General features: G+C 36.3%; 3 protein-coding genes across 4 annotated transcripts; 2 read left to right on the top strand and 1 right to left on the bottom strand.

The window, feature by feature from the left end:
- Positions 1 to 935: 935 nt before the first annotated feature.
- LOC112509687 (exocyst complex component EXO70B1) lies at positions 936 to 3,389 on the top strand. Its single transcript, XM_025114775.1, has 2 exons — positions 936 to 3,114; positions 3,208 to 3,389. Exon 1 carries the CDS (start codon positions 1,124 to 1,126, stop codon positions 3,089 to 3,091), a length of 1,968 nt encoding a protein of 655 aa, XP_024970543.1. The 5' UTR covers positions 936 to 1,123; the 3' UTR covers positions 3,092 to 3,114; positions 3,208 to 3,389.
- A 430-nt stretch (positions 3,390 to 3,819) lies between these two features.
- Positions 3,820 to 11,316, bottom strand: LOC112509729 (SNF1-related protein kinase regulatory subunit gamma-1-like). 2 transcript variants are annotated; one of them, XM_025114841.1, is made up of 6 exons: positions 11,163 to 11,316; positions 6,836 to 6,986; positions 6,536 to 6,708; positions 5,872 to 6,342; positions 5,624 to 5,787; positions 3,820 to 5,172 (listed from the first exon to the last, which is right to left on the bottom strand). In XM_025114841.1, the coding sequence occupies exons 1-6, from the start codon at positions 11,184 to 11,186 to the stop codon at positions 4,875 to 4,877; spliced, it is 1,281 nt and encodes a 426-aa protein (XP_024970609.1). In that variant the 5' UTR covers positions 11,187 to 11,316; the 3' UTR covers positions 3,820 to 4,874. The 2 variants fall into 2 exon arrangements, with proteins under 2 accessions (XP_024970609.1, XP_024970608.1); XM_025114840.1 differs by lacking the exon at positions 11,163 to 11,316 and having other exon boundaries at positions 6,836 to 7,074.
- Positions 10,382 to 14,116, top strand: LOC112509730. Its single transcript, XM_025114842.1, has 6 exons — positions 10,382 to 10,518; positions 11,349 to 11,394; positions 12,836 to 12,950; positions 13,116 to 13,186; positions 13,735 to 13,835; positions 13,926 to 14,116. Exons 1-6 carry the CDS (start codon positions 10,411 to 10,413, stop codon positions 13,980 to 13,982), a joined length of 498 nt encoding a protein of 165 aa, XP_024970610.1. The 5' UTR covers positions 10,382 to 10,410; the 3' UTR covers positions 13,983 to 14,116.
- Positions 14,117 to 14,519: the final 403 nt, after the last annotated feature.

Raw genomic sequence — 14,519 nt, 5'->3', positions numbered from 1 at the left:
TATGGGATGAAATCAGATAAGGATGAACGGGTTTAAGAGTTTAAGAGTTTAAGAGTTTTTAAGAGTTTTAGCCAAATGTATTATAATATAGTATAGATTTATATATAATAATAATAATTCAATTTCATTGGTGGGTATAAATAGGAACTTAGTTTCTATCCACACATCAATTTTTAGAGAATTATCTAAATTTGAAGTTTTATCTGGTTTTCTTTATTTTAAAGAATAATATAGATGATCTGTTGAAATAAAACAGAAAACAAAATTCTCATTTTCTTTATTTTAGAGAATTTGTTGGAAATGCTTTTAACATGTCAAATATATATATATATATATATATATATATATATAATGAAGAGGGGGTTCAAAAGAGAACAATAACTAAATAAAAGAACACGAAAACGATTAAATCACATGCAAAATCACATGTAGTTTTACACTAATGGTCAATGCAACGGTGTGCGAATGACATGACCTACAATATGAAGTCGCGACTAAAATTGTATGGATCACATGTGTTTACAAGCAATTCTAGTGTGATTTACATATGATTGAACTGTTTTTTATTCTCTTATTTTAATTATTATTTTCTTATGAACTTTAAATTTAAAAAATCCTAAGGTTTTGAATTAATTTTCGAACCACTCTCATTACATTTAATTTTTATTTTTTTTATCGAAACATAATCTAATTTATTTATTTCATTTATTACAAAATATTATGTCGAAATAAATCTATATTTTTTAATTTCATTTAATATAATTTATCTGTGAAGCTTAAATTTGATGGGTTTACTTAACTCATTGACCGAGTGACAACCCCATATTCCATTCCAGACTCGGACTCGGACTCAGACTCAGACTCAGACTCGGACTCGGACTCGGATCATATAAATAAACCCCCTTTTTCTTACAATGAACTTGACACGACCTATTCCGGCCGGCAAACCACCCAACCCCACCGTTTTCTTCGCAAAATATCCACACAGCCGGTGGCCCTAATCCTTTCATCACTCTCTTAATTTCACTCCAGAAATCGACCGTCCATCAGTCCTTTCCCCTTCACACCCTTTACAACCCTAATTTATTCTACAATTTCCTCTATAATAAACCCTCTACCGGTCATGGCGGCAACCATTGAAGGCCAAGATAGAGTTTTGGCTACGGCTCAGCAAATCGTCAAGAGCCTCAACATCAACACCAAGGCCACGGAGGATATGATCTTGATTCTCTCCAGTTTTGATAATCGTTTGTCTAACATCACCGATTTAATGGAGGGCGGTGCCGCTGGTGAAGAAATCGATCATCGGTTTCAAACTGCGGAGAAGGTTATTCTGCGGCATGATTCTGGAGGTCTTGGTGAACCCTCGTCTAGGAACTCGTCGCCGTGGGAGGAGTCTCCTACAGAGGCTACTGAGTATTTGGAAGCCGTTGATACGATTATTAAATATACGGAAGACCTGAATATTCAATCCGATGGCGACACCGAGATCATGGATCGAGCTGAGAACGCGCTCCAGTTGGCTATGTCGAGGCTCGAGGATGAGTTTCTCCATATTTTGATCCGTAACACAGTCCCTCTCGACATAGATCGGCTCTATGGATCGATCCGTAAGGGTTCGCTCTCCTTTGCGTCAAACGAAATTGAAATTGGAGAAGATTTCGACAGCTTCCGAGAGGAGGATCACGGAGGCAGCAGTGGGTATCATCACGAAAGAGGTCCGAGCTTAGGGGGCGATGTTTTTGTGGATTTGATCCATCCTGAAGCAATTAAAGAGCTTAAGGCCATCGCCGATCGGATGATTAGGTCCGGCTATGAAAAAGAGTGTTGTCAGGTTTACAGTAACGTTCGCCGGGATGTACTGGACGAGTGTTTGTCCATTCTCGGGGTAGAGAGGCTTAGTATTGAGGAGGTACAGAGGATTGATTGGAAAATTTTGGATGAAAAAATGAAGAAATGGATTCAAGCCGTTAAAATTGTAGTCAAGGTTCTTCTGTTTGGGGAAAAACGCCTATGCGAACAAGTCTTCAGTGAGTCCGAACTCATCAAAGAAATCAGCTTTGTTGAGACGACCAAAGGATGTGTGATGCAGCTGTTGAATTTCGGGGAGGCCGTAGCCATTGGGCAAAGATCTTCAGAAAAGCTCTTTCGGATTCTTGACATGTATGAGGTCGTTGCAGATGTTTTGCCTGATTTTGAAACCTTATTCGCTGATGAATCTGGAGATTTAGTTTGCAACGAGGTGAAGGGGGTTTTGAGTGGACTAGGTGAGGCAGCCATTGGAACGTTTGTGGAACTTGAGAATGCTGTGAAGAATGAAAGTTCAAGAAGGGCTATACTGGGTGGCGATATTCATCCATTAAGCCGTTATGTGATGAATTATATCAAGTTATTGGTTGATTATAGTGATTCGTTGAATGCTCTGTTGCCAAACAGTCAGGATCTTGATCGTGGTTCTTCAGAACTTGATGATATTGACAGTGGTGATACTTTGTCCCCTGTTTCATGCCGCCTGCTGTCACTAATTACTTCTTTGGAATCAAAGCTGGAGGAGAAGTCAAGATTGTATGATGATAACGCAATGCGATACATATTCTTGATGAATAACATCCTTTACATTGTTCAGAAAGTAAAAGACTCTGAGCTCAGAAACCTTCTGGGTGACCGGTGGATTCGCAAACATCGTGGTCAGATTCGTCAATGGCACACAAGTTACCTCAGAGCGGCTTGGGGCAAGGCTTTGTTGTGTTTGAAGGATGAAGGGATTGGTGGGGGATCAAGCAGTGCCTCCAAGTTGGTTCTTAAAGAAAGATTCAAGAACTTCAACGCATGTTTTGAAGATATTTACAGGATACAATCAAGTTGGAAGGTGGCTGATGATCAACTCCGAGAAGAACTTCGAATATCCATATCTGAGAAGGTGCTTCCAGCATACCGTGCATTTGTGGGGAGGTTTGGGGGTCAACTAGACAGTGGAAGACATGCTGGGAAATACGTCAAGTACAGCCCTGATGATTTAGAGAATTACCTGTTGGATTTATTTGAAGGGCAAGCTGCTCAATTGAACAACATGAAAAGAAAAGGTACATAGGATGCAAGACTCTTTCTTAACAGGTATGTATCATGAGTGTGGTTGTTTCTCTGCTTACCTCTTAAATCCTTCATGGTAATCTGAGATGGTCTTCATTTTTGTTGTTTGTGTCACAGGTTTGGGTTGAAGGTAGTGAACTGCTCACCTCAATATACTTTAATAATTTTGTACATTTATGGTATGGTAGATCCCCGCTATATGTAACTTATATAATCGTTTCTTGCATTCATTATGAATGCATCAGCTGTTGCACTGAGATTCTGGTATGATATATTTGATGGTCTCCTTGGTGTTTCTATTGAGTTCGTTTTTTAACAGCAAAGGGAAAGGAGCTTGACCTCCATGTTATTGCCACCTAGGTGCGTCCTATATTCCATTGTTCATCTCTTGTTATCTTTAGCAAACAAATACTTCCAGTAACTTGGTGCATTCATCATGCTTGGTTTTTTTAAAATTTCTAGAGCTTTTCTTATCACATTTGAGTTCTCCTGAACCATGACTTGATGGGTTTTTGTTTGATCTTGGGAATTTCTAGTATCTGCAAGCTGCATAACTCAGCAATTATGACTTCATGTTCTTGATGGACACTTGTTTGAACTTGGGAATTTCTAGTATCTACTAGAAATTCATAGTCGTTAGGATTTTATCATACAATTCATGAAATTCGTGATACACTCAGGGATGCAAGGGCACGTTTGAGTGAAGAAAACCTGTTATTACAAACAACCATCTATGGATGAAATCATATTCTTACCAAAATTGGGCTAGGAGGCCATGCAGTTGGATCTGCATAGTTGTAAGACTGTTCTACTGTTCAAAAGAGGTTCCCTTTCTAATAATCATTTCAAAGTTCTCTTCTTTATAGGATGTGTTTTGAGTCATCTAACATATCCAAAGCTGATTCCTGCCTTCTCCATTGGAAATGCACCATGCCCACCAACATCTTAGCAGAAAAGCAAGTATTAGCTTCTTAATTAATTGAAAACATATGCTAAACGAACTAATTAATGAACAAAATTTCAAACACCTTTTGTCTTTGAAGATCTCTGTGTGGCCAAATATGTCTCTAGTCACTTGTGAATGTAATTCTGTACAGATAGTATTAGGAACCAAATTTTTTGTCGCTCTTAGCTGTCGTTGCCTTTTGCTTGTAGGTGGTCATAGTGTTTCAGAATACTTGATTTGAAGGAAAATGAATATTAGAGTCGTGTCGTGGAGGGATATAGACAAACGGAAGCTCAATTAGGCATGTCAAAGTGATTAAGATACCTAATGGACAGTCCAAGAGTTGAATCTAGTTTGAGCATCTTCTTATGTGTGATTTTCTAGATTTTTAAAAAATGCGATACAAACAAGTAGAAGTTTTTGTCAAATTCAATGAGTATCATAAGTTCCTTTTCAATTTCTGACTCTCTTTTTGTCACACTTTTCACAAGCCTGGGAGTTTTCTTGATAACAGTTGTACTTTTTGGGTAGAGGTCAGGTCTGCCAGCATTTTACCATCCCAAACCTCACTCACCTCCGGGTGATATATACTGAGGTCTGAGTTGATTGGTTTGGTTTTTTCTTAGTGACCTCATGCATCCGAAATGGCACAAAGTTTTGTAGCGTTCGTTAGGTTGTAAAATGTGCATACAGTTTTATGTTATCCAGACTTTTGACATACAAGAATCCACCTAAATGATTAAGTTATACATCTTCATTCATTCAAATATAGAAAAGTTGCAAATTAACAGGAGACTCTTGATGACAAAAACACCCTTGTTACAATGGACATTTGTTCCTAAACCCTAGAGTTTTGAGGCAAGGGCAAAACACCATCAAAGAAATCCCCAAAATATCCTCTAGGCTCGTGTACTAACCTAGATATGATATCTCTCAGTGTTATCAATCCTTCAAGGTTCCCTTGATCATCAACCACATATATACGATGACCCTTCATCGAATCAAGCTTCATAATCACATCTTTAAGTGTATCCTCTTTTCTGCAGGTAATCATGCCACTCATCACAGGTAATGCCTTCTCATTCTCCTTCAAGTAGTTTTTAACTGCTGTTACGAAGTTCTTAGTCGTGATCGATCTGCATTATAATTAAATCCCGACACCGTTATATTATGTTAATAAGATTCTCATTAACACTTTAAACAATAACCAAACCAGGAGTTATTCAGCTAGATACGAACCATCAAAACTTGTATAGATGTATGTAGGAACATTCCCTCTCTGTAAGGGGGCTCTTTTAGAGAGAGATTCAAAAAGATTCCACAATCGTAATGAGTTTGGTATGCATATGGGACTGGACAGGACAAGATTGGACGGGTGAGAGTGAGTGAAAAAATTGTGGAAGGTTTTAGGGTTTTAATTTGACATGAGTAATTTAGTAATATATCAATCTTGTCCTATCCCCTTGATTTCTGTTCATGTCTAATGGTGCGCTAAACGTGGAAGAACAAGTTTTTTGTAATGTCTTGTTCTACATACATACCGAACGTCCCACCAGAAAGCCTATGAGGTCGGTATATGTGACAAACCTATAATCTTTGTAAATCTCGGGGGCAATTAGGAGAAATTGAATATCCCTGATGCTTATGTTACCAATCATCTTGTTTCCGCCGCTAGCAACCACCGGCACCCCGCCAACTCCCTTCTCCTGCATCATTCTAAATGCCTGTAGAACTGGTTCATCCTCGTCTACCTRAAAATCAAGAAACAAACARGAYATTAGACATGAYATCTATGTGAAAGRTTACAAGAGTGTCTTRGAGRGTTKYAGACCGACCTTRATAACCCGATTAGATTTCATAAGAGGAAGACCAAGTTCGTATAKTTTCTTAGATCCCCARCTTTTGAACCATTGGAGATCTGCACATTCCTCCAACATATGGAATACTGCAGATTGGGTGATAATGTTGTCGATCTTCCTYTCCCCTAAATCAACCACTGGAATACTCTTCATTCTGTACTTTGATAGCAGTAAAAGCATGGTCAGAAAGGAGTTGGATGGTTGCAAAGCAAGAAATGGTGCCCAGCGAAATGATCCCGAGATATCTTTAACCTTTGTGTTTTTATAGAAATCAGAAGAAGTCAATAGCTCAAAAAAGTTGCCAGCGGTTTTAGGAGAACCAGGCTGTGAGCTCCGATATCTTGGGGAAGACATCCCGCTCGCTGCTGCTGCAACCGCAGGTCCCGTGGTTTCTTGTAATGCTCTAGCAAATACATCTGCAGCATCTATCCCACTATTCTTTTCTGACTGCACAAATAAAATCCTATCAACATCAGCTAATTTATTTAAAGACTGATTTTACATTTTTATTTTACTTGCCAGGTCAATACAAGCTGATAAGCTTAGTAGAAAAAGCTTGGTAAACAACCATTTTTAGTAAACACTTACCCGAACCAAATCTATATTGGTATAATTGAATTAAAGGAAAGGAGTGTAGAACCTGATGCAAAATCCAAACGACAATGCCTGCAAACTCTACGATCCCGAGATATCTGTCCATCCAACTAGAATCCTCGGGTGCATCAACGTCCACAACCGGTGCACTTAGAATTTTATTTTGAGATAGCAACCGAACGGCTTCACCTAGACTGGCATCCGATTTGATCTCGATTACTGGACAAAATCGATGGATATTTACATATACTTGAATCAATAAACCAAATCTCTCTCTCTCTCTCCCTCACACACACACACACACATATATATATATATATATAACAAGCTGTAATGTTTTGAATACCTTGGGAAGAGGAAGCTTGTGGAAACTCTGAAACAGGAATGCTTTCGAAACAAGCATTAAGCTTCTCGGTTGGAGATAGTTGGGGCTCTTGTACGTCCCACAAGTCTTCCACTTCCAGCCCTAATTTAGCCTCTGGGCTTCTCGGACTTCCCTCTTCCACCACCATTTTTCTCACTTTCTTTCTATCCCTCTCTGAAATTCATTTGTGTCAAAATGGATTATTTTGGCATTTGCGGGCTATTCGGTTAACTGACCATAAATTAGGGGAATGTATGTTTATCCGCTTATTCATCATGTCCCCATTTCTTTTTCATTTTCATTTTCTTTTTTATTAAATTAAATTACAAATTTCGTCCTTCTACTTTTATATTGGTTAAGGAAAATCTATGACTTTCATTATTTGTCCATTATCTTGAAAAACCTGTTAATTCATAGGCATTTTGGATATTTTGCTTGTTTTAATTAATTTTATTTATTATAAATGTATTTTACAAGTCTTTTAAGCATTTCATGATAAAACCAAAGCAAAAAATATCCACACCCAATCTCTTACCGCTCCCTACTTTGTCTGATCATCTTCTCCACTGTCTCTTTTCTCTCACCATTCACATCAAATCAAAACCGAAACCCATAAAACATTCAATATTAACATTAGAAGTGGTAATTTTAATAACGTCAACCAACTTCATCTTAAAAGAAATTATTACAAGACTCGTATAAATCGAGAACTCTAAATCTAAATCTCATTTCTTAATTTAACCTTGACAGGAGACTTGAAAACGGGATTAGGGTGGTTGGTGGAGTTGGAGAAAGATGGGAGAGATACACAATGGTCGAAGATGGAGAGTTCCAGGTCTAGGGGTTTACCGGAAAATAGATAGCCGGAGGAGGGTGTTGGTCATAGATGAGAGGGGCATCGGTTGTGTCTTATTTGTTGCTATGTTGTGTTTATATATCATGTAAATATTCTACTTTTTAGTAGAAATTGAGAAAATTGTAAATGGACCAAAATACCCCTGACTTAACGAAACTAATGTTAATAGAGTTAAGAAAAGGAATCTGATATATAGTGAAATACTGAAATTTAAACCCTGAGGATCCTGGTCATGGATTTTAGAGTTCGGAAACCTTTTTTGTAATGAAGATGAAACCATAAGGATAAATTTTGTAGTTTACTCTTTTCTTTTTCTGGGAAAGAAGTCGAACACTTCCTTTTCCGTTTTATATCAAAATATATCATTTCGCTAAAGAAATCTAAAATATAAATTACATGAATAACCATAGCAAAACATCTGATAATCCTTCTTTTTTAACCAAACTTTTAGCAATATGTTCATTAAAGAATCAGAGAGATCGTCAAAACATGAACAACCTCGTAACACATATATGAACGTTATTTGCTGAAACACATGCAACTCAATATTTAAAAACTAACACATGAATTCACTCAATAGTATTGGGTATTAATGAGTCGAGTCAAGTAACAGGTTGTTTGATCCAGGCTCGAAAAAATAATATCAAGCTCGAGCTCGAACATTTTTTTTTCCGAATGTTGGAGCATGAGTTCAATACAAAGTAATTTAACAAATTCAAGATCCATTAACTCATTTATTGGTTCGACCTCAACATCTAGTGTTAGTACAACCTTTTTTCTATTTTGATTTATTTATGAACATATGAACGTATTGAAAATTTGTGTCCATGTATGGTTTGGCTCGACTCAAAATTTTAACCGAACTTTATTTTGTATCCGAAATCGAGAATTACCAAGCTCGATATCCTTAACATCCTTACTGGACACAACTGGCTTTAAAATCCTTTTTTGAGGTCTCGTTTGCTTTACAATGAATGGAATGAATTTGGAGGGATTTGGATTTTAAACCTATTACAATCTCAAGTTTGGTTTGTTGAATTGTCCGGATTTGAAATCCTATGATTTAATTGAAATTCTACAAACATAAAAATTTGAAATCCTTATGGGATGATCAGGATTTCGTAGGATTGTATGAAATAATGTTTTAAAAAATGTTAAAAACATTTGTTTTGTAATAACCGATTAATAAAAATGTAATTTAATTATCTTTATAATTTTTTATATATTATTTATAAATAATGGAATCCAATTTCATTTCAAATCCTGCAAACCAAACACACCAATGATTTCAAACTCATTCCAATCCAAATCCCTCCATGAAATCCAAATCCCTAAAAAGCAATCATGCAAATCAAACGAGCCGTAAGCGAATTTTCCTACAAAATCAGAATTACCTTACTGATTATTTTACTTTATCGATGTTAAATATGCATCCTAACACATTCTGAGGTGATTTGAACTGATACAAACTCCACTTCATGAAAACCATAAGGTAAATTGCATAAAAATATAACATAGTTCGATTTAATTCATATTTTTTGTAACATACTTCTAAAACTTTCATTTTAATACATCAAATATGATCTTTCAAATATATCAGTAATTGGTTTACTTATCAGTTACGACTCGTTGCTTTCAATCCCACAACTAGCTAGACCATCATCTTGGATAATGAAACCTCATCAAGCACTATTGTATCATGAGGGATATAAAGCGATATAGAAATTTTTTCAAGTGGTGACACCATTTGATTATAAAAAATGAAGCTATATATTTTTTTTTACAAAATCATCGTTGGTCTATTGGTTAATTCTTTACTTTTGCATGTAAGATCATGTATTCGAGTCTTTTATCTCAAAAATTTCAGAAACACAATAAACTGAAACTAAAAGCTAAAAACTAAGATGATGATACAAATGAGATTCAAACCTAACCACTAAAAGGGGAGAAAAGACCATTCAAACCAATTCTACCAAGATAAACTTGCTTTATTATCGTAGTTTCAAATAATATTTGGTTGCACCCAACAAAATTATACGGTAACACCTTTCACAACCCTAAAAATTTCTACACTACGATGGAGGTACGAAGCGATGGCATATGCCACTGTATGCACCAGATCATAGCGGGTCCACCCCTAGAGGGGACTTCTGTTGGCATCGATAATCATATTTCCAGCTTTTAGTTATACTTTGTTAATCTCGTTATAATGTAAGAAATTTTCAGTCACTGCTTATACGAGTCATACATCTTTTTTACCACAAAATCAACCACGTAATATTTTTCGACAATTTCAACCCTATTTCTTGATAAAGAAACATGATCGACGTTCAAAATGGAAACTGTACGAGGAGATAATCATAACATCCAAAAATCAACCAAAATGTTTTAAAAATTAAAATCGATGGGTTTCTGTAATGGTCAAAGACATAATTTTGTCGTACATTTATACTGATATACGTCAAATATATGAAATATTTAAAACTTTACATTTTATATACCAAAATAGAAATTTAAAAAATATGTACCCAAAATAGGAATCAAGTTAAAAGAAGTCGGTTTTTCATGCAATTTTAGTAATTAATTTTTTGAAATAATTTTGCGAGGGTTTGTGTTCCGCTATAAACTGGTTCCAACGTCAACCGTTTTCTACATTTTGTTCGAATTGGTACCGAAGGGTTTTTGTTTGCCAATTGCCACCATGGATGCCCCCACAACTCCATCGAAGAACCCTAAGGGGGCTTCCAAGCTCCTCGCTGATCTTCCATCCAAAGGGCTTTTTTCCTCCGCTGTCGTTTCTTCCAATTTGGTACTTCTTTCTAAACCCTAGGCTTTTTAGTTTTTTTGTTTTGTTTCACTTGATCGTTCGATTTCGTGTTTACCATTGATTTGCTTTTGGCTGCTAATAACTAGCAATTGCACCGATTGTTTATTAGATTGAAAGTATATAAAAAAAAGGATTGTTAAATTGGATAACGGAAAATGATTATGGTGTACACGAACTAGGCAAAATGTAATCGAGTGTGTTACGATCAGGCACTGATGTTGTGATCGTAGTTGGGAATTCGATTGTTTATGCACCTTAGACTGTTTGTTATTACGTGTTAAAGGATTCAAAGTTCATGGGTTGTTAAGTGCTCGCATTCGCATCTTCATATATGTTGCTGATAGCATTTGGTACAATCCTCTTATTTCATTTGGGTTTATTGATATGCAAGTGCTACTGGGCACTGTTTATTTGAGGGAGAATGCATATTCCAGGAAATGCAAACGATTTAAATTGTTAGGTTTTCTCTCTTGTTGCTCAAGATTTCTCTGGTCAAGTAGTAACCTAGCATCATGGAGATTTGATCCAGGACCCTTATTGTCAAAGTTATGAATTTTATAGCTTCTAGTATTTAAAGTTTTGGCTCTAGCTTATGATGATTACCACAAAGTTGACATGAAGAGCACTGACCCATTAAGAGATAATAGCATTTAAAATTATTAGGTTTGATGTTAATGGTATGTCTGAATATGGAAGTGTTATGCTATTTCAGTATCAGCGCCTATGCCTTGTTCTTTACCTTCTTCTTTTTCTTTCTTTTTACCTTTTTCTCAGTTTTTGCACCTGACTATATTTTTAATGCATCTATGCAGGGTGGAATGCGGGTCTATGTCACTGATCATGATACATCGCCTCCTGGTAATTTTCGATAGTTTATGGCCACAACATATTACACTGGATTACTATGTCAAAATTGTAATGTTTTGATGGTGGCATTTTTAATATTCTTAAATATTCATGTCTATTAAGTAAGGTGGTCAAAATGGTATGTTTTGATTCTATGTGTTTCATTGAGAAAATGATGTGAATCCTATTAGTGGGTCTGAATCATGCTTCATTCCTGTTCTGTTGGCTGAGTAGAAAGGTTTCTTTTGTTGGTGTTTGGTAAAATTTTAACGAAGGGCGAATACCACAAAGGGAATGTTTTCATGATTAAAGCAAGTATGTTCCAATTTGTAAGTCACTAGGATGCTTATTTTTTGTATGTTGACCCTTGATGTTTAACTTATTTAGAGAAGTCTGAATATATGATTGGGTTGTCATAATTCACAATTCAAGAAACTAGTATAGCAATTACGTAGGAAACTCTAAAACTGTTTGAAGATCCTCAGAAATAAATTGCATTACAGGATAATTGAGACTTTCTTACAATTATGAGGAAATGGTTAATGGATAATGTGTGACGTTTGAAAATACGCAATTTGCAAATTCTAAACTGGCTGAACCCCCCCCCTCTCTCTCCAAGAATAAGGTTTGTTTTAGCAACATATCCTGTAAGCGGCTGAGTTAGTAGCCTACCCTAAAAATTCTATCACAAATGATATTAACATGATGGATGAGACTAGAGCTCTCAGAGATGGGTTCAAGCTTATCATGGGAACTCTGCATATAACTAGCTTGAAGCATTGCACTGAGATTGGTGTTGGGCTGTTGGCGTTTTCAGGGGAATTTGATGTCTACTGTCACGTTAAAAAATTACGCTATCGAATTAAACAATAAGTTATACTTGCTTCATCCCGTGAAAAATGCATCAACTTCTACTTTCAGATCCTATGAGAATTGTGACACGTCCTTTCTTTGGCAAGTATCCAAGGTAGCATTGCCTATTTGTCCGTTGACATTAATGCAACTTCTTGATGTTGTTGATTGTGACATCAATATTCTTTTATTTGCCTTAATTGAAGGATATTTAAATGTTTGACAAATAGTCAAACACTTGCATAATACCATGTGTTGTTGAAACATTGTAAGAGTTTCTATATGTAAAGTACACTACAATATTACTTTCTCATTTTGTTTGTGATTTAACTTTGTCATATGTTTTGGAAATTCCAAGAATATGATTACGATTAGTTGCGTTGCATAAGGAGTAATTCTTATCAATGGCAGCAAGTATCAAGACACGATGCAACAGCAATATGTTAACATTATTTTATTAATGTGTCACACTACCTATATAATTACGGTGTCGAAAAGAGGACATGGTTGATTATGATGGTTTGTAAATATGTAGCTTTCTGATGCAATTATTTTGCATGCTAACTGGAAGATTTGAGTAGTTGTCTTTTCTTCTATTCAGAAAACCAGCTAATAAAGACAGATCAGATGAACATACTTATTAGATCTCTTTTGCTTAAGCAACAACAAAAAGGGGAATCAAGTGGAAAAGGTGCAAAAGAGGGTTCAAGAAAGAGGTATATATTGTCTTCTAATTGTTTTTTTAGAAGAGTGAAGCTTGACTGCCGCTTTCATCGTTTAAAATTTTGATTTGGTTTTGGAAAATCAGAAACAGCGTCTGACTCGTTCATGTGTTTGGTTGTTTATAGTCTTTTTCCCTTCTAATACTCCCCTTTCTCCAGGGCTTCAGAGAGAGCTGTGGATGGTAGGGCTTCTACAAAGAGGGCAGCTTCAAGCTCTCAACCCCAGCCAGGTGAGCTTTGCAGTTTCTAGTAGTAAATGGTTGTCAACACGACACCTTGATTTGTCATCCTTTTCATGACTTCCAATGATTCCAATTAATATGCTGCTAAAAGAAATGGATATGAGCCACATGGGTGGTGCCTGATTGGTTTGAGCTTGGCTCCAAAGGTCAAAAGTACCTGGAGGTCTTAGGTTCAAATCCAAGGAGGAATAAAAATCCCCTTGTGGTCACAGATGTTCAAATACGGTGACTCCGGGCTATCTGCAAAGCAGGTGGTCCCCTGGGATTAGTCGGCTCGCATAGCGGGTTGGATATTTAGGTTAATCAAAAAAAAGAAAAAAGAAATGGATATGTGATTTTTGGTCCCATTTGTGAATTAAAAAGATAAATAAAGCACATACCTTTACCAAAATCTTCCACCAATCTCAGATGAGCAAACCAAACCAAAGAAACCCAATATATCCCACTCGAAAACAGGGTTTGATCAGATTAAGATCCTTTGATGCATTGTTTATTGGTTGAGCTGCATGTAATGAGATTTGTTTATTATTATGTAGAGGGGCCTAAATCACGGGTACCTGACGATCTCCAGAGGTGTACTGTAGAGAGAATTCGGTTTCTTTTAAAGGAGAGAGGGCTTTCCCAGAGAGGGAAGAAGGCAAGTAACTTGTAGTAGCATTACTTACTATATTTGAAACACCATTTTCACAAGACATGTTTTCAACCGAGATTTGTGCAACATGCGCAGGATGAACTAATTGCGCGCTTGAGGTCTGCAACAGATGGAGCAAGCTCCGCGACTTGAAACTTTTGAGGTAATCAATTAGTGGAGAAATAGGTTATGGTAAACACAGCAAGTTAATCTGTAAACTCCATATATGCTGATGCTTCTGATTACAATTATAGACTTTTGTTTATGTGAAAATGGTAGTTTTGGTATTTGGGTGGTCATTGGCTTGTTCCGGCGTCCAAGACTTTTTGGTTCTACCGATCGTGGTTAATTGACCGGTTCTAACCATGTTGACGTGAAACGTGGGTAGACCGGTTTTCCTCATTACTTTTGTTCCCTTTTTGGGTCTATTTTTAATGTTGTCCATAATACGTCTGGTACGCTGGCGGGACTAGACTGAACAAGATTGGACATGTGAGATTGAGGTATGCAGGTGAAGTAATTGTGGCGATTTAATTTGACACAGGTAGTTTAATAATTTATAAATCTTGTTTAAAATTATCTAATTTATAAAAACGTAATTTGATATTAGTTTTAAAGTGTGTTCATATAAAAATAAAGATGATGATTATGAAAAGGCTTGTGAATAAAAAATGGAGGAATGAATATGAT

Source organism: Cynara cardunculus (assembly GCF_001531365.2).
Source record: "Cynara cardunculus var. scolymus isolate 2C chromosome LG 3, CcrdV1, whole genome shotgun sequence".
Lineage (NCBI taxonomy): Eukaryota > Viridiplantae > Streptophyta > Magnoliopsida > Asterales > Asteraceae > Cynara > Cynara cardunculus.
Note: the sequence above shows the minus strand (reverse complement) of the source record. Positions and strands in the feature narration are given on the sequence as shown.